This window comes from Cladophialophora psammophila, assembly GCF_000585535.1.
Source record: "Cladophialophora psammophila CBS 110553 chromosome Unknown aczJe-supercont1.2, whole genome shotgun sequence".
Classification (NCBI taxonomy): Eukaryota; Fungi; Ascomycota; class Eurotiomycetes; order Chaetothyriales; family Herpotrichiellaceae; genus Cladophialophora; species Cladophialophora psammophila.
In genome coordinates, this window is record NW_006912923.1 from 310,681 (window position 1) to 338,653 (window position 27,973).

The window sequence follows — 27,973 nt, forward strand, 5'->3', positions numbered from 1 at the left end:
ACCGGTACCTTTAGCCGTGGTCTACCACGGACGATCAGTACCGACCCTCAAATCAGACCCGCGACTCTGGCTAATATTCGATCTTCTCGCTGGTCTGCCTCAGCCTTCCCTCAACTCCTGGCTTCCATCCATCCTACACAAAATCACATCATCTTACGGTACCTCGCCGGCTTTCTGAAGGAGCCGCGGTGCTGAAGGTTGACTGGGCAAGTCGATGGACCGCAGCATTGGGAACAGGGATCTCGCTACCCGACAAGTCACATTCCAATCCACTCCTGCGGAATTCCACCACCAATAACTGACGCCTGGCATTTCTTCATCACCCTCGCAGTTCCAATTCCTTGGGTCAGCCGAACAACCAATAGTCGCACCATCAAGCCACCCGATCTTTCTCTTTCAGCCCGTTGTTGCGCTCTCGTTGATTGCCTTCTATCTCCTATGACACCATATCTGTCAGGCCATCCGTTCCACTCTGCCAATGGAAGCGGCGGAAGCACCACCGTCGAAGAAGGGAAAGAAGGGATTGCAAACGGTCTGGAACAAGTTCAAGGACCTCTTTAGAGATAAACCCACCTCTGCAGAAACACCTCCAACCGTCAGCGATACGCCACCTGCTCCCGCTGCTGCTGTCGCTCCACCGAGGGAAGGAGCTGTAGATAGTCCAACACCGTCAGTGGGATCCAATTTCTCACAGAACTCATCACTAACTCTTCCCAGGGAGCCTCTCGTCGAGCACTCGCCTGGACAAGAAGTCGACAATACGCCCAAAGAGCCTGAACAGCCTGACGAACCTGGCTCGGTATCGTTACAAGAACCTGTCGAGATCAAGGACTCCCTGGCCGAGTCACAGATGCGGTTCAGCAAAGCACAGGCAATCTTTGCTAGACACAACCTAGAACTGGATGAAACAGAATGGGAGCCGAAATACAAAGTGCCCCATGAAAGGGTGTACAAAAATATACGAATGAGGGTCAGATACACCTGTCACAACTGCTCAACGACGTTCGGCCGCGATCGAGTCTGCATTGGATGTCAACACCGACGCTGTACTCGATGTTCACGGTACCCGCCAAAGAAAGACCGCACGAAACATTCACAAGACTCCACAGCAGCTGGCCCTCCGGAACTCGTGACTGACGCACCTCGACCAAGCCCTGAGGGTGGATTGTGTCATGAATGCCGGAGTGGTTTCGAGGTCGATGCTGAAGAGTGCCCCAATTGCCATCACAGGATTTGCGAGAGATGTCTGCACGAAGCCACCATTACTGTTGAACCTGGTCACGAAGCCGCTCAGGAAGCAACCCAGGAAGTGTCTGAGGTCAAACAGCCTGAACAAAGGAACCCCATTCGACAAGAGTCAACCGCTGTCAGCTAGCATTAGTCCCTGTTCGCTTCTATCGCCGTTATCAGGGCAATAGCGCGGCCCCAACAGCGCGGCTTCTCTTAACAGCCTCATACTTGACATTTTCTGAGCATTTTGATGATGCGATGACGACCTTTCTACGACTACTTGTCTTTCTCGATCTGAGCGTTCCAGTCCTAATTCTCATGGGTTGGTGTTCACGGTGTTCCATTCGCAATATTCCCCTTTTGACATTACTTTTGATCCCTTTTGAGCGCGAAAAGCGAATATGTGTTCGTCCGGAGTTGGGAGTTGCTTTTCTTGAGTTGGTTCGATACCCTGCTAAAAGCAGAAGGGCTTGGTCTTACATTGGAAGAGAAAGAATCAGGGTATCAAGGGACGTTGAAAATGGGAAGTCGGCAAAAGAAACGGGTGATTAGGATCTGAAAGGTTCTGATGCGACCACCGTACAGCAGCAGGAGTACATTTCTAAGGGTACAAATTGAGGAAGGATAAGGATTGGGATGGATTAGAGCAATGGCGATTGTTGCTCAGCAAATTGGACGGCGACTCTGCAGCCTCGACCCTGTCCTCTTCTCGAGGCTGGTCTCTACGATACAAATGAAGAAATAACAGCGCCACTCCACTGCCTACACTACAGCCAGTTTTCCAGCTCCAGTCTGTTTCCAAGTTTTTTTTGTTTTTTTTTATATTTCTATCTTTTCCTCCCATGATACCGCTCTACTGACCGACGACTTGAATTCTCAACTCTAGTGTCTTAACGTTCTACTTCAGATTCTAAGCCAGACCATGGATTCCCGCACAGCACCATGGGGCCCGCACTACGATAAACGGATTCCAATGCTGTGAGAACCCAAGTTCGCGAGAGACCTATCGGAGTGGCTCACCACCTCGGGGCGTCATCAGGTTGAAACCATCTTCCCCTGTCAGCACTGTACGGAACGTGGGTTCCCCTTTCAAAAGGTTGGACGCGAAATAAGCAAGACGAGCACGTTTTCCGTCGAGTCCATGTCTGACAGAACAATCCGTCCGTTCAGGGACCCAAATGGTCGGCCTCGACATACGAACTCCTTCGCACGATGACAATCCCGGGCGTCGGCGGACGAGATTACGGGAAGAGATCATCAGGTTGCGCAATCATATCGTAGGGACAGGCACCGAGACAGGGCCATAGATTGGAGTGGATCTCTCGGTTCTTCAAGACGGACAGGACCGGTTGTCAACCTTGTCTACCATTCTACTTGTTACCATGGATCAACCACTGCCCGACTGTACACAAAGGACATGGGGATAGATACATGCTAAGGCGCTGGCGCTTACTCGATGATCAAGATATGCCGTGCTCACTCGCTTCCCCCTTCTAATACATATCCAAAATGATCGCTCTTCTCCTAGTGAGTGCAAAGGATTGCCCTTGAGAAAACCGGGACGCAGGCAGTCAGGCCATCAGCAGCAAACACTTTTGGCGGTTCAAAATGGCCGGCGACATTGTCCATGCTTGGAAACTGCGCGGCATTCGGCCAGAGGGAACATTGTGGACGGCCTTTCATCACCTGATACGTCACCTTACGGACAGAGAATGGCTACGATGAGGCGCATGCGCCAGAAGGACAAGTCCCTACTCGGTATGCTGGGGTGTGTTGCGAATATGAATGGAGACGTCGAAGTGCGAGACGGCGGCCCCCTAAAAAGGCCCGCGTAACTAGGACCGGACAATGCGAAGGTGCTTGACACGACGCGCCAAGCGGAATCTTTCTAAGACCGCCCTGAGCATCGTGGAAGATTACCAAGAAAGGGGGGGGGACAAAACACAAAAGGAACAAAACAGACGAAGTCTCTTGGGGCAGCCATCCCGCGTTATGCATGTCGAAACTCAAAGGGGCCCAAAGAACGAAGGCCTTGACCTTCAAAAAGACATGCTGGCTCGCGGCGACTGGCCTGTCAGCGACAAAAGATACACCCACAGGCAAAAGTGGTGTCTTTGATATTCGTCACTTCGGTTCCTCGAGGCGAGAGCATTGGCACCCAACTGGCATCGCTAGGCTTGCACTTAGCGAGACATTAGCGCTGGGCCTTGAGGGATGTTCGGCACGAAGCACAATCTTTTGGATTGGACAGCTCGCGTGGCGATCGCTGATGGGCACCTTTTGGGATGCTTTGGCGGATGGGGTTATTTATGCACGAGTACCGAAACTTGATTCCATGGATGGATCTTGTGGGCGGCGGTCAGGCCATCCAGCATCCTTGCACCTAAGGACGAGTTAATTTTCTCAGGGTTGGCCTGTATCGGCGGCCCCATCGAATGGCAGCAATGCGTTGGGAACAAGGTACTTGCACTCGGTATGTACTTGTACTTTTGTGATGGCGCCTGTTGGGGGGGGGGGGGGGGAGGGGGAGTTCCTTGTCTGTGGTAGGTGTCTTCCTCTCCGGTCCATTTCTGTCAGTCTCATATTATCACGATGTTCGGATGATCTACCTACAATTAGATAACTTTAAGTATAACTTCCCATCGACATTGATTGAGCAGCTCAGAACCGAAATTTCAGATAGCGCGTGCGGGTATCATGGCTCCGCTGCTACTGATGCTACTTCACCCCCTGCTCGAAACGAGGCTGATCATCCGGAGGATCTTCGAAAAAGAAAGAATACCTAAATAGGTAAATCCGTCTCCGAGTCTCCATGAAGAGACGATTGGATACCCTGAACAACGCGAGCACTCGGGACATACTTCTACACGTGCCAAGAGACCTTCCGGCGTTCAAGCAGCAAGGAAGATCGCTGCAAAAATACAGGGGCATTTGATGGATTGAAAGCAAAAGCTTCACACCACCAGAGTCCACTTGGGAGGAGATCAAGGCTTATCCCGATTCCTTTCGTTCCTGAAGGGGAGTATTTATGGCTCTCTCGCCCGTAAAGACCCGCGCTGATGAGATGAGGGACGAGATGACAAGGCTGCGCGAGGCGCCCCCTTCCTTCAGCGGTTCAACGTGTTTCAGAAAGGCTCCCACAAACAAAAGACGTACTTCGTATTACTGCTATCCCACCACGAACTCGGCATCGGGAGCATTTTCATTCCTGTTTTAACGTGAAAGAGATCCGATCCACCAGCTTACTGGCCACTAGGGTACTGCTGCGAGTCCTACCACTGATACCAGTACTACTGCTGGAGGCCCCTCTTTCTTGAAACTTCTTCCAAGCGAGATAAACCCGTGCTTTCTTTCGGCCGAAGAACCCAGAGAACAGAAAAATGCGTGTGCCTGTGTGTGCTTTGTGTCAGCACGGACCTTCGCAGCCCAAGCAGTGAGCAAACGGATGTGGAACAGACATTGCTTCCGGCCATATTCAGTAGTACACCCTTGCGCGCCTGTTCGTTGTTACAAGTCCTCTGTAATTACTCGGTGCAAACATGCTAGAACTGCAGCAGCAGCAGCAGTGGAGCTTCGGAGAGACCGTTTGTGGTTCTCCAGACGTTTTGCTCTCTTTAGCCTTAATCAAGCCCCCTTGTTGGCTGGGCTGGTTGGCTGGTCTTTGATAAGACCTCTCTGAACATGTAACAAGACTAAGCAGGACGCTTGTTCACCCCTCGTGCTAACAGGTGCGCGGTCGGCCTGCCCAACAGGACGAGTCTCCCCAATGAGCTGGGACCAAGAAAAAAACGGTTCAGACGCGATGATGGATAGGACCTCTCTTAGGCTCTCCTAAGTAACTACAAACACACCAAGTGGTTATGCAAGCGTGGGGGGAGAAGAACAACAGCACCGACAGCAGGAACGATAATAGCGCCAGACGGCTTTCGTTCGATGTTAGGAAGGGATCAACGTCCTTTTTCTCGACACTACACCGGGAAAATTGGAAACTAAAAGCGAAAAAGAAGCCCGCCCGAGGACCATACTGCATGGACCTCCTACTCCGTACACTCCCCTCTACCTAGGTACTGGTCAGTGGCCCTGTGCATAGATTACAATGATGCATGGGGAAAGAAATCCACATATTCTTCTTCTGCGTTTTCGTCGTCTTCCCCCTTCCCGGTCTGTGCGTCACCAACGGCAGTTGGAAGTTCCCAGCGCCATGGAACCCGATGGACGGACCGATCCTCCCGCTAGCAATGCTAAGGGAACGACCTCGTTGGTACGTACAAGGTACGTAGTACGGAGCAGTACGGAGTTATACCTAGGGCATGTACATACATGACGGGCCCCCATCCCAGCGACGAACCACTTTTGATACGGGTACTGTCTCGGTGGTCGAAGAGTTCCTAGAACCTGGACAAATGAGGCAGAAAACGAGATGGCCCTAATCATAAATCCATCATTTCGTGGAAATCGATCCACAGAACACAAAGCACAACCCCAAGTACATACTGCGCGAGTACAAGGGACAGGGGCTCCGGTCACACAGCTATACGCCCATACCATTGCTCGTGTGGGTATGCATCAATGAACATGAGCATGAGAGCGAGCGCGAGTACGAGTCCCTCCCACCATACTTTGCATGTCGACTCGTACCTTCGATCAGCTCGACAGCGCAGCCAGGGTCGTTTGCGGGGCCAGTTCTCCTATGAAATTACACTGCACTACACTAGAAGTTCGATCGGCTGCCTGCCTAGGTAGGGAGGGAGGGAGAGAGCACAGCGCCGAGGATGTCAAGGGAGTAAGTAGCTACTTGGACGAGGACATAGCACCCCAGCAGGTATATTCACAGGTACGTAGGTAAGTAGGTGGGCGGGCCGAGGGAACGGACGGGGACAATAACAAGAAGGGTAGCGACGGTGATAGGAGCGCAGAGCAAAACGGGGTTTCGGATCGTCTTGAAGGACGCTTCTTTGGTATGTATATACCTATGTATGTGACACCACGCGGAAATTCTTACTCTGCTCTGTCAACTCTTTTTCGGTGTCAAGCTTCAAGGGCCGAGTTGGTTTGCACAGAAAATAGAAAGAGATCATCAATGATCCACGAGCAGGATCGGGCACTGCTGCTACGAGAATTCGTCCTATATCGTTCGTGTGTCAGGAGGAGTGCGAGGCGATCAATCCCCTCGTCATTCCTCTCTCGTCTTCCTCGTCCTCGGTCTCCCCCTCGGTCTCTCCTTCGTCCGACTCCTCTTCGTCCGTCTCTTCGCTCTCGGTCTCCTCCTCAGTCTCCTCTTCTTCCTCTTCCTCTTCACTCTCGGCCAGCCAATCGTCCAGAGTTCTGGGCTTCGCATTGGCCTTAGCCGTCCCCGCCGCAACGACTTTTTCCAACCCGCGCTCCTTGACAGCCTCGTCCAATCTCCGACTTGCCGCGACAGAGCTCGCTGTCCTCCCGCTCATGGGCACATATTCTTCCTTCTCGCCGCCATCGGCTGCGTCGCGGAGTTTCGGGTCCGGCTCGAGGCCGTCGCTTACCCAGTCGGGTAATTGCTCGTAGCCCGCAAGTCCCAGAATGCCCGCCGTGTCTGTGCCCAAGACGAGTGTGGTGCTGCCTAGCATGAGCCCCCTTCGACTTTCCGAAGGTGAAGGAGAGTGCGGGACTGGTTTGGGAGCAAGGAGCAGGAGAGCTGCTAGTTGGGTCGATGAAGGATTGGCAAGCAAAGCCTTGAAAAGCCGCGCTCTGTCGCGCAGGTCGTACGACGTGTCATAGCGAGCGAGGAGCTGGATGTAATTCCATAGTTTTGAAATTGGGTGGTCCAAGTCGGCTGGGGCGTGCGATTCCTCTGCAAGATTGCTTTGTGATTCCGCGGGATCATTCTTTTCGCCGCCGGAAGCAGCGGTCTCCCTCTGCAAAAACAGCAGGTAGACTTTTGCGGCCAGTAGCACAATCTGTTGTTTGGCAGATTCACTCTCATCCGCAAACCCTTTGGCCAATATCCGAAGAACGTCAGGCGCTATGTTGTTCTCGGGGTCGAGGCTCGCGAATTCCCCTACAAGCCATATGATTGTAGCTCGAGCCTCCGGACTCGTGGTCTTGTCCAAGTTCCTGGCTAAGCGCACCACGGTCTTTCGATGAGAGGAAGGGTCCTGTTGGATCAAATGACGCATGACGGTGAGTACTTCAGAGACTAAAGTATTGTCGAAGCTGGATATTTGGTTCAGAAGTACTCGGAAGCATCGGTGGGCGTCCTTCGGGTCAGATTGTGCGCATCGCCCGATAGCACGGACCGATTCGCGCGTGAGCTCAACGTCCGACGAATGAGAGAAGTGCTCTAGCTCACTTAGAATGATGGACTTGAGATGTAATGCCGCGTGAGCAAAGATGAGAGTCTGCAGTTCGATCTTTAGTCTCCATATCTGCGGAGAGTCCTGTGTCCGGATCAGAAAGTGTGACGCATAAGGGACGAACAGATCTGGTGCAGACAAGGCAACCAACACAATGTTGCACAGTGCCACTTCCTCTACTTCGGGAGGCCCACGCATCAGTCCTATCAATGGCCCAACAGCTTCTCGAAGATAATCTGGAGTGCCTAGGTACAGAAAGCAACTGGTGACCGAGATGATAACAGCCGAGCTCCGGCTTTGTAGCAGCGGCTTGCAAGCGTTGAGGAACAGTTCTAGGTCTGGATCCAGTACCTCTATCACCTCGCCTGTTTCGACTGTCTCATCAGGCTCATCCTCGTAGAACCCTTGTTTGTTGACTTTGGTGACTTTTTGGGTCTTACGAGAGAAGCAACGTCGACTGTAAAACAGGAGTAGCTTCAAGGTTGCTAACTGACTCCATTCATCCATGTCAACCAGTTTCTTGACAAGACTCCTGTAATGCATGTGGACAAGGTCGATGCGGTCGGGACACACTTGGAGATATGCCTGGACTGCGGGACCAACAACGAAGTACTGCTTATCGCCTAACAGAGCAGAAATATAGTCGAGCAGTTGCGGGAGCGTGTTAGGGTCGAGGTTGTAGCACTTCGGGATGGCGAGAGCAGCAGCCTTTCGCACATGAGGGCTCATGTCACCTACGCCGCGTTTGATGGCCAGAGAAACGATCTGGCTGATTACCGGCACTCGCATCCCAGACATGGTGCGCAGGGCGAGGGCTCGGACCTGAGGATTCTGGTCTGTAAGAGACTTTTGGATAGCGTTGACAGAAAGCAAAGCCAGATCTGGATCGGACTCTGCGTAATGCAGTAAATAGATGTAGACGAGCTTCTTGACCTCAAGGTTGGGGTTCGCAACATTCTTGACGACCGACGAGAAGTATGGTAAACATGGCTTGTTTTGATAGATCATCTGGACAATGTAAGCGAGGGCACCGTTCGAGGCTCAGCAAGGAAACCGTACAGAGACTACTCTTTTCAGACCATCAAGGATATCGCGATCGCTTCTGCTGTCAAGAAGAGCCTTGAGTTTCGCAAACGGAATGTTATTCCGAGCAGATGAACTTCCTCCTCTGATGGCCTTGGATATGCTTTGGGCAGCCTCGACCGTCAGGTCTCGTGCTTTGGTTGGGTCAGTGTACTGCAACCAGGAAGGGTCCATATCAGCTGACCTGGGTCCATCAAGGACGAAATGCGAGAGATAGATTCCATCTTCGCAAGACCTAGGGTGTCAATTCTGTGTCACCAGAACATGTTTGTACAACCCGATGTCCCAGCGGTTGAGAAGGATGATGTGATTTCCTGGCCGATGTCGAGCATGTCGAGGACCTTCCCGCCGGCAAAACTCATGCCGAGCCTCCGGCACGTTGCCAAGCTCTGCCAAGAGCCCACTTCAACCTACTTGTAAATTAAACTCCTAGAGCGGCATGCCATTGTTCCTCACACGGGGCTGAAGCCGCAGCATAATTACCCAGTACTCCGGACTCATCTATATGCCCGTCACAGAAGGAGTGTTATAATCGCCAAAAGCCTTGAGAAACTCAAGTGGGAGCGCTCCTTGCACTTGTGAGAGACGATGGCCCAAACGACGAAGCGCGGCCCTCATTCCCTCACTCCTTCATGAACTCCATAATCCTCAAGTATGACTACGAACTCGAGCTGCTCGAAGATATCCTCAATCAGACATGCCACATACCGACAGACTTATTAGTATGCTCATCAAAGGCAGATTTTCTCGAACAACTTGTTGTCCAGCTTGGTCGAATAAGCATTCAGTCGGAAGCCCAGACACCACTGCCCCAGGAAGAGGCTAACACGCAGTTCGGGGGGCACTCGTGCAAACCCCAACCCATCCTCCTGTCGAAGACTCTGCATGCCTTGAGCGCAAGCCAACTCATCAGCCTGGTCTTTTGTCCCACGATTCCTCCTCTTCGAGGCTATCTCTCGGGCTATGTCTCAAGATCGGCATCTCCCTCAACCCAGTCTCCTGGTCAGATAATAATCCTGAATTTGCTGGCGATGCACCACGGGACTTCCGAATTCACCTTGCAGGGTCTCTCCCAGACGCTTGCCGCCGCAGTCTCTGCCGGTCACCGGACAGATCGCGTGCTAAAGCTAGTGGAATGCAAGGACGTCAACGACCCTTCAAACCCTAACCGAGGTCCGGGTCTTTGGAAGACCGAAGTCCAACTTCTCAGTGCGGCGATAAAGATAGGAGAGGCAGGTCAAAGCTGGGGTCGTCGCACCATATCGGTCATGAGGATTGCGTCAAGGTGGTTTAAGGCAGAGCAACAGAAGGAACGTCGCCGAGAAGAGCATAACCCGGTCATGCTTGCCAGGAATAGCCCTGAGAAAGAAATTCTTGTTTGAAGAACAATAGGGAACATTGCTTGCCTATCTGCAGCGTACAATCGAAACAGACAGCGGCCAGCCAACAACATCGGGTATCTTCAGACAGGAGCGCCATATCCTTCATAAACGTCGTGACAAACTGCAGCAAATCATATGCTTTGCTCCATTTCCGTAATGTACAACTTGATGTGAGACTCGAGTTTCAGATACTCCTCGTGCGCCGAGTGTACCTCCTGTTCGATGTTATCCTTGAGATCGGCCATCTAAAGAATCGTTAGCAAGGGTATCATGATAATTTTGGCAGCGAGACGCACCTTCTTCTCAGTTTGCTCGATCCTAACTTTCTTCCTCTCCATCTCCCGCCCCTTGTCGGCCCTCTCATCTCGGAGATGCTTCTGAATCTCCCTCAGCTCGTCCATTTTGGCCTTGTTGGCTTCATCTCGATCCTTGTGCTTCCGACGCAGCTCCTCTATGCGTTCTTCCCACTTTTTGAGCTGCCGCTGGAGCAGCTTCTCATTCTGTTCCACCTCGCGCACGTTATTTCCACGCTCTGCAAGAGCGTCGCGGTTCTTTGCCGCTCGGGCGTCTTCTTCCTCCTCCTTCTGCAGCTCCACTGCAATCTCCTCCAGAACTTTGACACACGCCTGCACGTCGTTTTGAACAACAGTAAAACTGTCACCTGAAGTCTGAAGGGCACGACATCTCCGCTCCAGCGCATCAATCTGGGCCTTCTCACGCACAAGGTTGTCCGACAACTCTGTCAGGGAGCTCTGCAAAGCAGCCGGGCTTTGCAACACGTACGGTCTTAGCTTCTCACTCTCTTGTCGCGCTCGCACGAGTCTTTCAGTCTTCTCCTCTAGCATTGCCTGCGAACGTGATTTCTCGGCTTTGGCGCGCTCTAGCTGCTCTGCCACTCTTTCCTGCCCTTTTCGGAGTTCCAACAGCCGCGCTTTCAATTCGTCATTTCGTCGCATCTTCTCCTTGACTGCCACTTCCATTGCCTTTCTATTGCGCCTCATCTCTTCCAATCTCTGCTCCATGTCCTGATTCTCAGTATACAACGTCTCGATCCTAGCCTTTGTGGTTTCTGCTTTGTTGAAGTTCTCATCTATAACGCTGGTATGAGTCTCTCGGAATCGGATGAAGTTGATGGCGTAAGAGAGGATCTTGACAAGGCGGTCATGGGTCGGGCGAACGAGGTCGTTAAAGGAGAAATCATGGATTCCGCACTGTTCAAGCATAGTTCGCAGTTGTACGAAGAAGCCCATCAGGAGCCTCGTCTCCACGGGTACTAGTTCAGGAAACTCTGAACAAACATCTTCGGCTGCAGCGCGCAGGGCGGGATCAAGGCTGTCTCTGGTGGCATTCATGACGAGCTCGCCGAGGTGCTCGAAGACCATTTGGATGACTTGCGGATTGGGTCTCAGGATGTCGGAAGGTTGAAAGGGGATGCCCATTTCGCTGATACATGATGCGATCTCTTTCTCAGACTGTAGACACTGTCAGCACATTCTTCCCGAGAAGTCGCGGACAACGAACCAGTCGCATAAAATCGGCGGGATCTTCTTCCTTCTTCTTGACTCGCTGTTGTTGTTGGAGCGAAGTGCGGTATTGCGAGTTCATTTCGATGGTGAGAAGAGTATATCTATGGCCTCGAATTGTAAGAATCGAAAAGGTACATAACAAAAGGACGATCAATCGAAAGGGCAGACAACGCTGTATTTGCTTTGTTGACATCTCCGAAACAGGAATAGGCGTGGGGGTTGTATCCCCCCACGCCAAGATACCAAATGAGGCGAGGAGGCTTCGACAGAGCCTTGCTGATTTCAACTGTCGAGGAAGCAGAGAAGCTAAAATACATGAGTCGGTCTCCCAACACCACGTTCAGTCAACAATTGAAGGTATTCTGCATCGGGCCGATGATATAAGAGTATCAACTCTGTATTCTGTCAACAAAGACAGTGTTCCGCCATGGCGTCTGGTAAGGATATCTACCACATTCGACTTTTCCCTTGCTATGACTCAAAGACTCTATATTCCCCTTCACACTGGTTTTGGCGCGAAAAAGGAGTATGGAAGCGACTTGGAATCTCAGAGGATGACAATCCAATACGCTGCTCTATGCTAGGTACGCCGCGCTCGATTTTCTGAATCGCTAACCGTTCCCCTTCTCAGCACCGCTATCAACACCGCCGACGACACCCAAGCTCTTAACAGCTGAAGAGTCGCCGTCAACGACATTCGACATTGTCGCCTCCTACAACTCGCTGATCGAAAGCGATCCAAATATCACACCTCCCATCGCGGCCATTGAGTCGCTGATCAATCTCCTTGCAACGTCGCCATTGACGACAATCTCCGAAACCCTCGCCCTGTTATCCAGCCACTCCCGCAAACTGCTCGAGTCGCAACGCAACCCGATACCGCTCTCTGCTGGAACAGAACTATTTCAGCGGTACTTGATCAGCTCGTTCCAACAACGCCCGTCATCTCTTGCGACCTCCGACTTCTCCGCGTTGCGCCATCACATTATAGCCCAGTCGTCTCTGTTCGTGAAACGTGCTAATGAAGCACGCCTCAAGATCGCCCATCATGCCTTGCCGTTCATCATAGAGGGCTCGACGTTCATCACTTACGGATACAGCCGCGTGGTTCATGCTGTGCTTACTGCAGCGGCAGAATCAAAGCGCTACTTCAACGTCATTTATGTCCTTCCCTCAACAGGCGTCTCGGCACCGCTTGCCAATGCCATCACCTCCCTCCACAACCTCTCCATCTCCACCACCACAATCCCGCTACACGCACTAACATATGCCCTGGCATCCCTCCCTCCCTCTCCATCCTCACCACCACAGTTTCTCATCGGTGCCACCGCGGTCCTAGAGAATGGCTCCATCGTCACAGAACTCGGCACGCACCAAATCGGACTCATCGCCCAGGCCTGCTCCATCCCCTTGCACGTGTGTGTGGAGTCGTACAAGTTCGTGGGCAACTTCCCACTGGGGTATGGACCTAGTGATCTTCGGAGGATGGGGGTCGAACAGGATGTGTTGCGCTTTTCCACCACCAGCGGGACCGCCGCTCCAAGTTCGGACGGCGGTGGCCAGAAAAAAGCAGGAGAGTCCTCCGGCTCTGGAGCTGCAGGGTCAAGCAAGGGGAAGCGAGCGGCGCCAGAAGATGCGGACGATCGAATGGTGGAAATCACGCCACCGGAGCTGATCTCGGCGCTTATCACAGAAAACGGCATCATGACCCCGAACGCCGTCAGTGAGGAGTTGATCAAACTGTGGTTCTAGTCTGATCTTGATTCCGAGTGTGCTCTTGCTCTGCGACCCGCGATTGTCCCCCTACCTGATCAGAATGATGCATATGCGTGGAAGAAACAGAGGCTCAACCATTTATCTCAACAGAGGGGAGACATGTTCAGCTTACATGCTGATTTAGACCAAGCTCAGCTTAGCTCTTTTCGCGTTTGCCCGGGGCCAGGACGGCCTTGGAGACAGCGGGGGAGGTGATCAGCTTCAAATGGTACGTTTATAAGACGTATCTACAAAGGTAAAATAACAGCTGAAGAAAAGGGAGCCCCAAGGGGGTAAAGGAAAGGAAGCTCGAACGGCTGAAGGAAAGGCATTCCCAGACAGGAAGCGCTTGGGGCAGAGGTATCATTGAATTGCGGAGATCCACCCGTCTAAGAGCCTTTACACTCGGCGGGCAAGGGGTGTGCCTACCTTGGAGTGATGAGCATCAAGCCTGGTCTGCTCTGGTCAGGTTAGGTCGGCCGCACCAGCACCACGGCCGCGAGACGTGATCGACCTGAAACTGGGAACCCCTGGCTAAACAAGTCCAATCCCGACTCAAGCCGAACTATTCAAACCCCCCTTGAATACGAATCGAACCGAAATGAAGCGCAGAAAGAACAGGGCGCTGTATGGCATGGCGTGTTGGGTGGTGATACCCACTAACTACATAGAGATTACATAAGAGTGTCAATCAAAAGGGCAGCAGGACTTCGCCGAAGGTCGAATACAGCAAGCAAGCGGGTTTATCACGGACAGGACAGCGAAGAAGAGCAAAGTGCCGTTCTACCTACACCAGATCGCACGGAGTGCTTCCAAGTCCGAGGCCCTTGCTGCAAGGGGAGGAGAAGAAAGGGGCAGACAAGTGCACGGGTCTGATATAGTTTGGGCGGGTGGCGACATGGAACTGTCTGAGAGCAATGACGGGCAAGATGCGGCGGCAGAAACATGTTAATTCTCAGGTATCCCGCCTCGTGGCCCAGCAATAGCGCATTCGCGTTTTGTACCGGGCTGAAAGGACTTCCATAACCAAAATCATCCCGGCTCTTGTGACGGGAACACCCACTGAGTGTAGAAGCCTAGATCGCCGGAGGGGACGATAGCTGGATATGTCGCCTTATCTGGTTTGATCCCTGTCTGCACACACACCTTCCGCAAATGATTGATGTTTCCTCCAGCGCCATGCTGTGCAATATGTACTCGTTAAACCATTCAGAATCGTGACACTTCCCCAACAATGTCCGCCTGTGGGTGTTTATCAACAAGAAACCCACAGCCGCGTCGATATGCAGTCCTATGATTCACAGACGTCAAGTAAGATCATCGATCTCCCGTTCTTTTGCACGTAGCGCCGCCCTCATAACTTCCGCCTCACGCATAAGCTGGGCTCTTCTTTCCGCTCTCCAGGCTATTCGATCTTGCCCAGTCGCACCTTTTCTATGATCTTCGGGTTGCTGCGTCGCTGTAGCGTCATCTTCCTGCTGACGACGACCGGCCTCCACTAGTGCGGGGTCAAGTTGCATACCTCCTGCTGCTGCCGCTGCCCGTTGAAGATGAATGGCATAGTCTTCATTCGTGTCACGGGCGGTGCGCTGGGCCTCATTCACGGCTGTTTGCGGCACGTATCCGGTATAATCCACCGTCGGAGGCGGCCGTCTCCTCTTTGGTGCAGGTGAAACGTCTGTAGACATTTGCTCTCTGGCTTCTGCTGGTGGGGTGGATTCTGGCGACGTCGACTGTTGCTGTTGAGAAGTAATGGAGACCGGTCTGAGAACATCTGGGTGTGCTGGTACAACCCTCTTCCGCCTCTTGATTGTTGACTTCTTCATTTCCACCGGCCGATGCGAACCATGTAATTTGTGATACAAGCCGCATGCATTACATATGGGATGGCCTTGTTCATCCCGCCGCCACAGAGGAGTCACTGTTGTTCCGCAATTCTTGCACGCAACGACCAAGGCTACATGTCCGGGAGATGCCCGTGGCTGTGGCGCAGGATTTGATGCACTTGGACTGGTTCCCGGACCAACCTCACTCTTTGCGTCGTTCCCGTCATCGAGTAGTAAGTTGGCTAGAGAGGATGTGTTGGTGGCGGTTCTCGCGACTCTGTTGTTGTACGCAGGGCATCCTCCACAGCCCTCAGCCCCGCCTGCCCCATTGCATTCTCCCCTACCTGGACATGTACCGGTGGTGTGCTCTGGAACTCGGTACGGGATGCTCGAGGGTTGACTTTGCGCTGATGCCGATGTTGTCGACGCGGCCGGGGATGTCGTGGTTCTCTGGCGAGGGCTGTCAGCGGCGGCGGCTGACTTTGGATGCTTGCTTTTTGTAGGCCTGGGGACGTTGCGCGACTTGAGGTAAAGTCCACAAGCATTACAGATGGTATGCCCTGTGGGAGACCGTCGCCATAACGGCGTCTTAGTCGTCCCGCAATTGCTGCAGGTCGCATCAGTGACAAACCCCGCCCAAAGCGAAGAAAACAGGTCGAGATGAGGAGGGCAAAGTGCTCGCGGAGATTAACATACCTGCAGACTTGGCCCTGTGCCGACGCATCCTCTCTCGGTCCAGGATGTTCAGCTGAGGACGATGGTGGTGGTTCACAGGGCTCTGGTCTGGAATCGGCTTGACCCACGGGAGGGCTGTCGGAGGCGACATCACTCGCATGGTTTTCATGGGTTACATGGGAACCGTGGCGTTCTCCAAGAGCGGAAGACACAAGTTGATGAGCCGCATCAAGGTCTTCAGCAGAGGGTTGACGCATCATACTCTGTCGCTCAGAACCAAACGGGGTGCGACGGCGCAAGGGATCCATAGCACCTCGTACGGCCAACATGCCGGTCGAACTTTGGGCGTCTTGTTAGCTGAAGGCACCCGCCATCCAGCGGAGAACGACAAGGAGGCGAGAAGGAGACGAGAATCGTCGCGAATCCACAAGAAGCGAGAAGCTTGGGAGACTCCAGATGGGATTGAACTCGTCGTTCTCACTTCGGCTTGTAGATACGAGAGGGAGAGTCTTGGCTAGGACGAATGTAGGTGACTGTGGAAGTGATATCGGTGAGAAGAGAAGCGCTGAAGAGCCGAGTGGTTCAGGCCGTGGGCTCTGCGATGAAATATTGCTGGCTGTGAGAGCGAGATTACTCGGCAGGTTGGACAGGGGAATCGGTGGTATGGTGAAAAGTCGAGAAGCTTGATCTATCCACGTCAAGCAACGGCCAGGCAGCCTCTGAAATGGAGGGAGTGACGGCACAGATGCAGTCCAGGTTGAATTCGTGAGGCGCGACATCCACTCTACGCATCCTGCTGGCGTAATACTAAACATCTGTCTTCTGGTTGGCTGAGACATCTAACTCAATCACGTGGGGACAGTGTGCGCCCAGAGCTAGGCTGTACTGGGTATTGATCACCACACCTAAAGCAGCACGGCCACGTGGTCCGAAAGTGCTCTAATCGGTATACAGCATGTCGCTTTTGCGTCGAGTAGAGTACACAGCCCTTGTACCCGCAACAGTGAGGACGGCCATGTCTCGATCCAACCGGACGACGTCCACAGTTGGATACCAGATTGCCGTCCTCGCCTCAGTTCGATTTTCATACTAGATTGGCTCTGTGTATCCTCCTTGCTGCTGCCTGTAGTATGTCAGAGCGTCCAGAGCTTCCAATACCTCAAGAAACCTGGACGACAGATACACCACTAAAAATGTCTTGATGATTTATCCATTCCAGGCCAAGTTGCGCTCTCCCCATTCCACTCTCCCAGCATCCCATTCCGGCGATGATTGGGACGTTTGTCCTCATAGTCGTGACCTACCAAATGTTTCTCATCTGGCTTTACTTCCCACCTGCTAGTCGACCAGACCAGACCTTGACCAAAATTAAAATACATCGACCGTGTCGATAGCCGTTCCTCCTTCAACCGAGGACTTGCAGGCGGGCAGTCTTAGACCTGTTCAGCGCCCCAGCCAGCATCGGCGTCCCGCATGTTGGATGGTGGCTCAATCGAGGGCGCAAACTCCAGCGCACAGTAACCGACGCCAATGACGGCAACAATGCTACCAGCAATGATTCGCAAAACGTGTCCCTCAAGGATGATGCAGCCAACGAAGATGTAGACTGCTGAATGTTAGGATCTCCAATGAAAAGGATCGCGAGGGGAGACTGACAGATGCCGCGACCGAGGAAGGAAAACAGGAAGCTGGCGTATTTGGGGAGGTATGGTGGGACTTGTGGCAACATTTCCAGACCGGCGACAGCTGCATGTACAGTCAATATTTTGTGAGCAGGTCTTTGAAGCGGTCTGTTTCATACCCAGCCCAAAGATGATTACATAGATGCCCACGATGATACTTCGGCTGTCGTAGGTTTAGTATTCGCGCAGAAGTTAACGGGAGGACAGAACCGACAATCCAATGGGAAAGAACTGGCTGATTCCTGTCGCCTTTGTTAGTACGCGTCCTTGGTGGCTGCGCCGCTGATGGAATTGGACTCTTTCATACCTCCAAGAACCATGATCGCCCCCACAACCAGGTTAACCAGCCGACTGTAGGTTTGTAATTAGCACGGGTTCTCGAGAACCTGCCAGCAGCGGGCAGCATGCGCCCAGGACTCGAAACGTACAAGATGTTGGAGAAGTCCATGATGACCGTTGAAATGCAACTTCAACAAGGCTCGCCCGTGGGAGATTTGCTCAGAGTTAGGAGCTGAGGGGACGTGCTCAAGGAGACAGAGATAGAAAAGGGTGTCTCGTGGATTGTCAAAAGGATTCTTGCTTAGGGAGGATGTTCGAAGTGAATCGTCCGTGGAGTTAGCAGAATCCAAACTGCGCTGCGCAGGCAGAACAACAAAGGGGAAGCTGCCGAGCGGCGATTATGGATCACTAGGTAACTCTTTAATTTACGTAGAACAGGCAAAGCTGGCAAGCTGGCAACTTGCAGCCCACACGTATGCCAAGCGACCAACTTGGCCGAAATCCTTCGACTCGAGGTCCGCAATACCAACGAGATCCTCCCCAGCTCCCCCGGCCGACCAGACGGCACCACAATGATCGAGCCGATATTCGAACTTGGATTCAATTATTATTCAATTAGCTCATATTGCCCGCTTTGCGAGTCAAATTGTAAGCCAGACTGGTGGAAGACTGGTAGCAAAATTCCAATGAGCCGCTCTTCCCTTTACCTTGTGACCTCGAGTGATGAGCTTTTCTAATAATGTAAGACCGTTTATCATAAATCATCTGTGATATCAATCACGGTCTGGTCTCTAATGGTCCATTCCGGACCGAAATTCTTGGAATCTGCCATGTGCCGCCGACGCTATGCTATGCTGGGGTATCAAAAAGTGCAAACCCGTGCTATGCAGAACACCTCACCAAGACTTGTTGGACAAGTAATCTCAACCTGTACTCCAGTAGAATCCCTATGCTCGCAATGTAGGTTTAGGCCTCTCGGCAACCGACATCAATCGTGAGCTGGACGACTCTGAGACAGCGGCGGCTGCTTTGTTGGCGACGAGATTGAGTGAGATGCGAGGCTGACTTTTGGTCGGTGGCTTCGCAGGATCGGCAACAGTCTCAAGATTAGTGCTCTCCTCCTCCGGTGTAAGGGGCTCGGCCTTGATCGTGGCGGGTTTGTTCTCTTGAGCCGGACTGTCTGATGATAATTCCGTTTCTTGTGTGCTTGGAGGCGTATCTGCACAAGGTGAGTCATTTGCCATCGGCGGAGAGAGATCATTGTCGGGTTCGGAGATTGCAAGAGTCATGTCTGCACGTCGTCTGGTGCTTTTCCGTCGATCTGCCCGTTTGCTTGCACGAACAGGCTCTCCATCCTCGTCCAATGATCTCTTTGAGCTCGAGCTACGTTGAGAAGAGGTCACAGAAGGACTTCGCGCGCGATATTTGTCACTGAGCTGGTCCAGATTGTTCTCGACATCTCTCTTGCTCTTTTGGAGGAAGTCCTGGAGGAACTCCGACGCGAACTCCGACCTGCTGCCCCGGATCGCTCTGGTACTAAGGAGGAGATGTGGCGAGGATGGAGAACCGACAAGGGCGTTTCGAGTGGTGTCTTGAGGTTTGAGGAGAGGGCTGTTCTTGTGCCTTGGAGTGGAACCGTCTCTGCTTCGGGCTGAGTCGTAGTGTGCTCGCGTGACCTCATCTCCGCCGTAGCAAATGTGAAGTGGTGGCACAGTATCAGGGTCCACTCGGTGCTCGTTTTTGTAGAGGATTGAGTCTCTGTCAAAGTTTTTGATACGTGGTAGGTGCACTGTGACATCCTGGTCGAAAACCTGACAGAATGCTACCAGTTCAGGCTCTCCGCCGTAGGTCCCACTGCGTGACATGAGAGACAAATATTCCTCAAACGCGTCCTCCGGCTCTTGACGGGAAGCGACTGTGGCTGAGCGGAGAGTACGTCGTTGTTGCACGTCATCTTTGTGAACATACTGTTCGAACAGCGGTCGATAGGTCCGCATGTGGTCAATGATGCTTGCACGTATTTCGGGGTGTTTTGCCGGCGTGCCGTAGAGTTGGTCCGAAAGAGAGGCAAACAGACAATTGCCTGAAAACGAGTCAGGTTGAAACGAACGTGAGAGGCGAGGAGAGAAGAGTACATACCGTCGCCTGCTATCTGCTTCTGATACATACCCATCTTGACCAGACCCGGCCATACAGCCTTGGGCTTTCGAACCATGCTGGGAAGCTGCGTGGATGCATGGTCAGCCATGGTCGAGCCAGATCCATTGACCCAAGCATTTGGAAGAAATAAAACAGAGGAGAAAGAGGTATTGGGTGATCACAATGACATGACGGGGCCTGCAAAAAGAGGCAGAGTTGAAATCGACAGAATGGTCGCCTGCTAGGGGCTTGCTTTCTCTGATGGATGATTTCAGACACCACGTCAAGCAATAACTAGGGGGGACGAAGACGGTCTTTCCCAATTGCACCGGAGGACGCAACGGGGCTTGGAGAGGGCACCAAGCCAGCAAGGGGGGAGCCACGCTGCACGGAGGGCGACGCAAAACACCGCCCGTTGTTTGGCTGGTCCGCTGCGGCTTACCTTCTGAACTGGCAACCACCGCCTAAGTTGCCCAGGCAGGTAAACAGGCTAGGGGGCCAGTAGCACTAGCCTGTCTTCGGGGTTCCGGGGAGACCAACACTTGCCTTGCGATAGGTGGGATTGAAGGAGGGGCTAAGCAAGGAGGTCGACTGACACCAACTGATAAGCCCACTATGCGTGTTATCGTCGCTCGACAGAGACCTGTACCTGAGAGAGTGGTGGGGTTCAAGTTGCAAAGAAAAGCTTGTGAAGCTGCGTTCTCCGTATGTGTCTGTCTCTCGCTTGAAAGTCGGACGCCCTGTGAGTATACTAGAGATGATATTTGTTGGCGGGAGATGCCACTTTATTAAAGAGCAGACTTGGAGCCGCAGTCCACGAAAAACCTTCACTTGCGGTCCTCATCCATTATATTGTCTACCTTATTGTGAGGCTGCAATAGCTAGTGCGGCAGAATTGGCCTATTCACCCATTCACGGTCCATCCCATTGACTGGGCGCCCGAACAATACGATCCGAACCACCAGGCCCTTCTGCCTGCCCATTCACTCTCAGGACCTCCCATTCATTCGCACTCTGACCAGTAACAATGGGTGAAAAAAACATTGTCGTTGTAGGGTAGGCATGAGTGACTCAAGCTTCTCAGTGCGAACGCAGCCTAACACCTCTACAGAGCGGGTGTTGCTGGTCTGACCACAGCCTTCCTGTTGTCCAAGAATCCGCGGTACAAGGTCACAATTGCTGCAAAGCACATGCCGGGAGACTATGACATCGAATATGCGTCACCTTGGGCTGGCGCAAACTATATGCCGTGAGTCGAGATACCCACCTTTTTGCAAAATTGTCACACTTCACTGACAGGCGAGACAAAAAGGGTGTCGGCAAAGGGGACACCGGCGCAAGAGTGGGATAGGAATACCTGGCAACCGTTTTTGGACTTGGCAAAGAACCATCCCGAAGCTGGTGTTCACTTCCAAAGAACAGAAATATACAATCGTAAAAAGGACGTCTCCTCAGCCACGGCTGCCTGGTTTGCTGACCTTGTCAGTCCCAATCCATGGTTCAGTACCCTCTTCGACGATGTGAGTTGCTGTACAGTTCCCCTTACCGAAATCAAGATACTCACACGGCTTTGATCAGTTCCGCGAGATCCCCAAATCGGAGCTCAAGGCCGGAATCGACAACGCCACGTGCTTCACCTCAGTTTGTATCAACACTGCAATATACCTGCCTTGGCTTGTATCCCAATGTCTAAAGAATGGTGCCATTGTCAAACGAGCGGTGTTCAAACATATCGCAGATGCTGCTGCCCCTGGCGTCCATCATTCAGGCCGCCCAGCCGACCTTGTCGTCAACTGCACCGGACTTTCGGCGGCGAAACTCGGTGGCGTTGAAGACAAGTCGGTTGTGCCTGCTCGAGGTCAGATTGTCATTGTCAGGAACCCGGCGCCCGCGATGTATGCCACGTCCGGGACAGATGACGGTCCAGATGAAGCCTGCTATATTATGACTCGGGCTGCCGGTGGCGGGACAATTTTGGGCGGTTGTTATCAAAAGGGAAACTGGGAATCTCAGCCCGACCCGAATCTCGCCATAAGGATCATGAAACGATGTGTCGCCATCTGCCCCGAGTTGACGGGCGGCAAGGGCATTGAGCACCTCGACATTATTCGACACGGCGTTGGGCTAAGACCCGTGCGGGAAGGAGGAACTAGAATTGAAAAAGAGAAAATCAACGGCGTCTGGACGGTACACAACTATGGTGCAGGCGGTAAGTGATGGCCGTGGCCTTCCCCCGTCGTTTTGCCTACCTCAATTGAAGTCAATCTCTTCGACCTGATCGTTGCTTGTCCTTCCCCCACGAGATGCCTAATTTTTGTTCTGTTTCGACTCGACTTTCCAAGGCAGATATTACTACTTTGATTGCTAATGCTATCCAGGTGCCGGATATCAGTCGTCATATGGTTGCTCTCAAGCAGCCGTGAAATTGGTGGACGAAGCTCTCGAGGATAAGGCCAGGCTCTGAGGGTACAGCGGAAAGTACAGTAGCAGTAGAAGTAAGATTGGACCACGCGCACGCCCTCCTCTCGGTACCATTGCCGGAGTCTCGATCAATGGTCTTGAAGGGTCCCATTTCCATGTGCAGATTAACTGATCAACCTAAATGCATGACAACCGACTTCTTTGTACTCTAGGTACTTTATAGGAGGGATAATGCTACACAAGGTCCGAAGCCCGCTTTCTCCACGCAGCATGGTTGTAGGGTGGCCTGCCAGCTGGATGAGGGTTCACAAAATGCAAAGCTTTTGAGGCCCGTAACTTGACTCGCCAATCAAGAGATTGCCGACAGGAGACATGGGCGGCGCCACTGGCGGCTGAAAATGCTCCGGCGGCGAGGCGCCACAGCCGTTAGCTAGCAGAAGGGTCTCAATCCAGATTTTGATTTTGATTCCTGTCTTCTTGGTTGCTTCTTCGTTCCTGCTGTAGTTTCTGGTCTTTTTCGCATTGATGCATTAATATCGCTGGCTTCAAGGCAGTGAGAGTGTGCAGGCAGGGCCCGGTAAGAACGGCAAGTGGTAGCGATTACTGGTCAGAATATCCGAAATAGATCACCGGTGTCTCGAAGCAGGGTTGTCGAGTCTGAGACATGCGCTTGGAAAGGAAGCGATCAGATGCAGGAACCCAGCCATCCACGCCACATCCATGAACTCGCTACCAACTAGCCAGAGTCCGCTGCGCAGGGATTGGAGGTCGATTTGACCTGGCAAGGCGACTTGGCTCGGGTACCTGGACGGTCTTGTCGAGCTATGAAGGTCCGTTGCAGGTTTGCCAGGAACGGAAAGCAAGGAAATACAGCAACGTTGCAGCCACCAACCACACTTGGTGAACGTCATCGAGACATGAAAGCAGGAACCACTGTGCATTTCGGTGATGCAAGCTGGCAGCACGGGTCGAGAATCATTCGGACTCATTCTTATCCATGCCTTGGAGAGTCACCACGGGCGCAGTGCGATTGAGGGCGTGTTGTGCTGAGAGGGTTCGTGATTTGTCCACTTGGCTTTCTCCAGCCCCGCGCTCTCACAACAGTCTCGGGGGCTTTCTCGCTGCAGGGAGAACGCTGACAGGAATAACTGCTGTGACTCGTGGCATGGCTTCGTACACTGCTGGATGATGGTTGTACCTGTGCCTTAATGTCTGTTGTGTTCCTTGCATGTCAGTAAGACGTTCCCTGACCTCCTGTCGCCTTCCCGTCGCGTACACCCTTGCCACGGGAACCGAGCCTCGTATTCTGACCAAAAGGCGTAGACTCTCGCTGACAACACACCGTATTCCAATGGGCAGTTTGGCATCGAAGCTCGGGTCCGGTTTCGACGAGAGACAGTTGCACCCTGGTTCCTGGCAGCAAGTTAGCTTGAAGCAAAGCTGCGAGAGGATTGAGACCGTCTCTGTGAGAAAGGCCCTTTGAGCCCTCGCAGTGGTCGGCACAGACGGCCACGAATGATTGGAGTAATATCCCCCGAATGATGGTGGTTGACCAATGCGAGCTGCCAGATCTGTTGTGATGCCGCTTCATGCAGATGAGGTTGATCTCTGATGGAATTGCTTGAAACAACAGGAGCTGTGATGCAAAAGGCCTTTTCCCACGCTTGATCTGCATCGAAGTTCAACTGATCATTCCGGAAAGGAAGATTGGCTGGAAACATAGAGGATCATCGATAGCTCCGGCGCTGTTCCTTACCTAGCTGGTGATGGATGCGTCTCGAGGCGAGGAGGAGGCGTACTTGGTAGGGCAGGCTGGTGGCTTGTTAAGGGCGGGTGGGTGCCTGTGAGAAAACCCAACACCCCCTCCTGCCCTCCTTCCCTGAAACGGTGCAGCTGTGGTGGCTTTTGGTTAAGGGTGGATGGGCTCCCTAGGCTTATTGTGGGCTTCGGGTCTGCCATGGCCCATGGGCATCAGGGGCTCCACTTCAGCCCGCATCGATCGCCTAACATTTCTCAGTAGCACACCGAGCAGATGTCCACCATGGCAGCCCGCCTACAAGACTAAATAGTCCGTAGCTTAAGCTGCCAAATCTGACTTACTCTTCGCCTCCAGTTCATTTTCTTTTTAGCACCTGCATGCCCCTACGGTAACCAGGTCGGTCCCCTACTTTGTGCTGCTGCCGCGCCCGCCACTCGCTCATCATTCGACATCATCGTCACAGTTCGTCACTGGCACCTGTGCGCTGCTCTGAAGCCACTCGCCATCCAGCAAAGCACCTGCGTCCAAGTTGCCTCGCTTCGTTCCTCTACCACGTTTTCCGCCCATTATTCATTCACGCTCATTCCTAGCTGCTCTACACTGCGGGCCCTCTATTTCCATTGTCCAGAATATCACTTACTCTATCTCAACCCATCGAATCCAGCCTCCTCAGCTTCGCGTCTCGACAGGCCAACCGTCCTTCTGCCTGTCACGACTCGCTGAGAACCCGTCACTTTGCCCCCCCTCTTCCAGAAAAGCAAGCATTGCGACCGCGACCGTGTGGCTTTGCCGCCCCTATGACAACCAAGTCGAAATAACAACATCGCATTTCCGGAATCCGTCTGTGCCACGGTCGGTTGACCTCGCCCTACTCCTTATACCGACATTGCAATTTGTCTTGTTCGCCAGTCCGGGTCGTGGTTGATGTCTCTAATCAGGGTTTGCGAACCTCCGCCTCGACTAAGCCCTGTCCCTTGACTGAGCCGTCCCTTTCCACCGGCCATCTGATCTGCTACTGTTGGGCTCAGCATGGGCTTTTGGCCATTCGGGGGAGGCAAAAAGAGCCGGATAACTCAAGGCGAAGACCAAGGACGACACACTCTTCTGGAAAAGACACGGACAGATCTCCGCGCCAAAAGAAACACAAGCTCCTCTCAAGAATTCGTGACCATGGGCCACACAGCGACTCAGCGCGGTCAAGACGAGAAGCCTCGAAGACTTTCGAAACAGCGGCTCCCTTCTCACCCCGGAAACGTCCCTCGGGCCCAGACGTTACCCATCACTGGCCCTGGACGCGAGTCGCTCGGCTACCAAAAAGGCTCCAACGGGGGAGGCGGTGGCATTCAAAGCACTGATATCTATTCGCACAATCCAATGTCACAGACAAGTATTGGCCCTGAAGATTTCACGGCACTGCCACAGGCTCCCACGCTGCTAGCGAGGCGTCCAGGATACGATCCGACACTTCATCGCAGAAAGTCGAGTAAGAGAAAGGCTGAGGACTATGCTCGTGAGAGGGAGGTGCGTGCCATGAGCTCTCCGATCCAAGCCCTGAAGAGGCCGATCACGTACTCAGGATCTGGGCCACTACGACGAGACACTAAACAGATTCCTGGCGACCTTAACAGGAGACTGCAACGGCCCACATCAGAAGTGTCTTTACCGCTCCCGGAAACAATACAAGAGTCTGAAGATTTTGCCAATCAAGCTTCTTTTAAGATTGGAATTCTAGCAGCATTGAGCCCCCGCCCCACGCTTACATACGTGGCAAGCCCTCGACCTTCGGCTGGAAAAAACCCCGCCAGAGTAAAGCCTTCCGTTCAGCAAGCTATAGAGGAGGAGGATCCTTCGTCGAAGAAAAGGATAAATGAGTTGGCGGACGAGCTCGACGCAGGAGGGTTGAGGGAGTTGATGGACAGAGATCGAAGACGCAAAGAACGAAAGAAAGAGGCCGACCGTGCTCGATTAGAGCGAAAGCTTCAGCGCAAGGCTGATCGGCAACGGGAGGAGGAATTGCGTGGTCGCCGGGTCAATGATGCCTCTGGTGATCTGACAGGCGTAGGTGAAGACGCTGAAAGAAGAGGTCGTGCAACATTTGGCAATTATGGAGAAACATCACAAGCAGCCGTGGCACGAAGGCCTCCAAGTCCTACACACAAACCGACTAATCCATTCGGTGATCCGGGAAGCTCACAGGCTCGCCCGGTCCAGTATATTCGAAATCCATTTGAAGATGAGAAAGATATTGATCTCACACAAGAATCATTTCTCCACGAAGAAGAGGAAGAAGAACCACCGGTGCCCGTCAGATCACCTCTCCGAACGGTTCCCCCCACCGAAGTTAGGATCGAGCAGAAAGCATCCCAGGCAACCACAATATCCCCTCCCATTTCTCCCGTGCAACGACCCATTGACCGCCAAAGCCTGTCTCAAACCAGCGGGTTGGCTCGTGAACTCACACCTGACATTCCCGAACATGGATTGATTGATCGACGCGCTTCGGACCAGAGCAGTCAACAGCTCAGCTCTTGGACCAGCTTTTTCAGACGTGGAGGGAGACGGAAGACCAGTAACACTGAACGCGGTCGAAGCACGCCTTCGGAGTTCTCGAACACATCACGCGAGTCATTTGCCGCTCGAAAGCAACAGCCGCCGCCTGTGGTGGTTCCTCGAACGTTTCGCAGATCTGACTCCTCTTCAGTTCCTCAAAGAACCATGTCGAAATTTCGGGAGGATCTGCCCGAGCTTCCGATTTCGCCCCCAGACTCTCGTGTTCAGTCTCCTGAAGTGATGACTAGTCCACAAGCTGGTCAGGCGTCCCGGCAACCGCGACACTCGCTGTCCGGGACACTGGATAATCGAAGTCTCGCCACCAGCTCGAGCAATGCAGCATTGGATCGTGGGGCAGCTGAAGCTCGTCAGGCTCAAGGTATTGACATTGAGATGAGCGGGACAACCTCCGGCCTGGTGTTGTCCCAATCACTGGCGTCAGTTGACTCCGAAGGATCTTGGTTGTCAGGCAAACCTCCCAAGAGGCATTCGGGCGGCATGAGCCACCCGCTTCGACAAAGCCAATCTTCCATTCCGCCACAATCCATGCCTGGCTCTTTCGAACCGGAGGATGATGACCTCGCAAACGATGAATACCTCAACAAGTTGTCTCCGGGCTCGAGTGGACGGCGAGATTCGGTTGCTTCTGCGGGTCGAAGAGCAAGCAGTAATGTGATCGACCTCGAGCGAGAACGCCAACAAAGCCCCGTTCCCAACATCCCTCCAATCTCTGCCGCCCCAGGTGGAGATGAGACATGGCACGCCGGCGTTGGGCGCCAAGCTACCGTGGTCCGGCAGCCTAATAGAGCAAGGTCGAAGGAAGGATTATTGAAGGAGACAGGCAAGGACGACACAGGCACATCTCGAAGAGCTAGCTCGGATGTGGAGGACGAGGGGGAACTGGCAGAAGGCGAGGCGGCTGGAACGGAATTACACGAACCAACGCTCTTGCGAGCAAGGAGTGTGGATTACAAAGGGCATGCGAGGCATATGAGCGCTGGAAGTGCGCGGTTACTGGACATTCGGCGGTCGTCGACGCAATCCGAACGTGCACCGCCGAATGCCAGCCTGCCCCAGATTGTACCACCAACCCGACGGGAACAGCCCACACGACTACCGAAAGAGTAACAAGGCTGTGCCAGCCACTGACGCATATCTCTTTTCCTTTGTCCATTTTCTTTGTTTTGCCCGCGGCAGCAAAAGAACTGGCAGGTGCGGGAATACCGTCAGGACGGTTGGTCAGGACATTCCTACGACATTCACGATGCGCAAAATTGATACCCAAGATCGCTCTTTAAAATTGGTTTTTTTTTTTTTTTTTTTTTTTTCACATTGGG

General features: G+C 53.0%; 10 protein-coding genes across 10 annotated transcripts; 5 read left to right on the forward strand and 5 right to left on the reverse strand.

Annotated features, from left to right (window-relative positions):
- Window positions 1-478: 478 nt before the first annotated feature.
- A1O5_01427 (uncharacterized protein) lies at window positions 479-1,375 on the forward strand (the record flags this gene model as incomplete). Its single annotated transcript, XM_007742044.1, has 2 exons — window positions 479-669; window positions 718-1,375. 2 exons carry the CDS (start codon window positions 479-481, stop codon window positions 1,373-1,375), a joined length of 849 nt encoding a protein of 282 aa, XP_007740234.1.
- Window positions 1,376-6,371: 4,996 nt separating this feature from the next.
- Window positions 6,372-8,816, reverse strand: A1O5_01428 (uncharacterized protein; the record flags this gene model as incomplete). The annotated part of the gene is made up of 2 exons (XM_007742045.1): window positions 6,372-8,567; window positions 8,619-8,816. 2 exons carry the CDS (start codon window positions 8,814-8,816, stop codon window positions 6,372-6,374), a joined length of 2,394 nt encoding a protein of 797 aa, XP_007740235.1.
- A 458-nt stretch (window positions 8,817-9,274) lies between these two features.
- On the forward strand, window positions 9,275-10,024 carry A1O5_01429 (uncharacterized protein; the record flags this gene model as incomplete). The annotated part of the gene is made up of 1 exon (XM_007742046.1): window positions 9,275-10,024. The coding sequence occupies one exon, from the start codon at window positions 9,275-9,277 to the stop codon at window positions 10,022-10,024; it is 750 nt and encodes a 249-aa protein (XP_007740236.1).
- A 131-nt stretch (window positions 10,025-10,155) lies between these two features.
- A1O5_01430 (kinetochore protein nuf2) lies at window positions 10,156-11,629 on the reverse strand (the record flags this gene model as incomplete). Its single annotated transcript, XM_007742047.1, has 3 exons — window positions 10,156-10,269; window positions 10,321-11,496; window positions 11,546-11,629. The coding sequence occupies 3 exons, from the start codon at window positions 11,627-11,629 to the stop codon at window positions 10,156-10,158; spliced, it is 1,374 nt and encodes a 457-aa protein (XP_007740237.1).
- A 348-nt stretch (window positions 11,630-11,977) lies between these two features.
- On the forward strand, window positions 11,978-13,302 carry A1O5_01431 (uncharacterized protein; the record flags this gene model as incomplete). Its single annotated transcript, XM_007742048.1, has 2 exons — window positions 11,978-12,134; window positions 12,182-13,302. The coding sequence occupies 2 exons, from the start codon at window positions 11,978-11,980 to the stop codon at window positions 13,300-13,302; spliced, it is 1,278 nt and encodes a 425-aa protein (XP_007740238.1).
- Window positions 13,303-14,612: 1,310 nt separating this feature from the next.
- A1O5_01432 (uncharacterized protein) lies at window positions 14,613-16,114 on the reverse strand (the record flags this gene model as incomplete). Its single annotated transcript, XM_007742049.1, has 2 exons — window positions 14,613-15,738; window positions 15,828-16,114. 2 exons carry the CDS (start codon window positions 16,112-16,114, stop codon window positions 14,613-14,615), a joined length of 1,413 nt encoding a protein of 470 aa, XP_007740239.1.
- A 1,125-nt stretch (window positions 16,115-17,239) lies between these two features.
- A1O5_01433 (uncharacterized protein) lies at window positions 17,240-17,936 on the reverse strand (the record flags this gene model as incomplete). The annotated part of the gene is made up of 6 exons (XM_007742050.1): window positions 17,240-17,412; window positions 17,463-17,552; window positions 17,608-17,651; window positions 17,703-17,730; window positions 17,796-17,839; window positions 17,917-17,936. The coding sequence occupies 6 exons, from the start codon at window positions 17,934-17,936 to the stop codon at window positions 17,240-17,242; spliced, it is 399 nt and encodes a 132-aa protein (XP_007740240.1).
- A 778-nt stretch (window positions 17,937-18,714) lies between these two features.
- A1O5_01434 (uncharacterized protein) lies at window positions 18,715-20,015 on the reverse strand (the record flags this gene model as incomplete). Its single annotated transcript, XM_007742051.1, has 2 exons — window positions 18,715-19,850; window positions 19,907-20,015. 2 exons carry the CDS (start codon window positions 20,013-20,015, stop codon window positions 18,715-18,717), a joined length of 1,245 nt encoding a protein of 414 aa, XP_007740241.1.
- Window positions 20,016-20,933: 918 nt separating this feature from the next.
- A1O5_01435 (D-amino-acid oxidase) lies at window positions 20,934-22,370 on the forward strand (the record flags this gene model as incomplete). Its single annotated transcript, XM_007742052.1, has 5 exons — window positions 20,934-20,962; window positions 21,018-21,155; window positions 21,219-21,426; window positions 21,485-22,115; window positions 22,285-22,370. The coding sequence occupies 5 exons, from the start codon at window positions 20,934-20,936 to the stop codon at window positions 22,368-22,370; spliced, it is 1,092 nt and encodes a 363-aa protein (XP_007740242.1).
- Window positions 22,371-25,115: 2,745 nt separating this feature from the next.
- Window positions 25,116-27,764, forward strand: A1O5_01436 (uncharacterized protein; the record flags this gene model as incomplete). Its single annotated transcript, XM_007742053.1, has 1 exon — window positions 25,116-27,764. The coding sequence occupies one exon, from the start codon at window positions 25,116-25,118 to the stop codon at window positions 27,762-27,764; it is 2,649 nt and encodes an 882-aa protein (XP_007740243.1).
- Window positions 27,765-27,973: the final 209 nt, after the last annotated feature.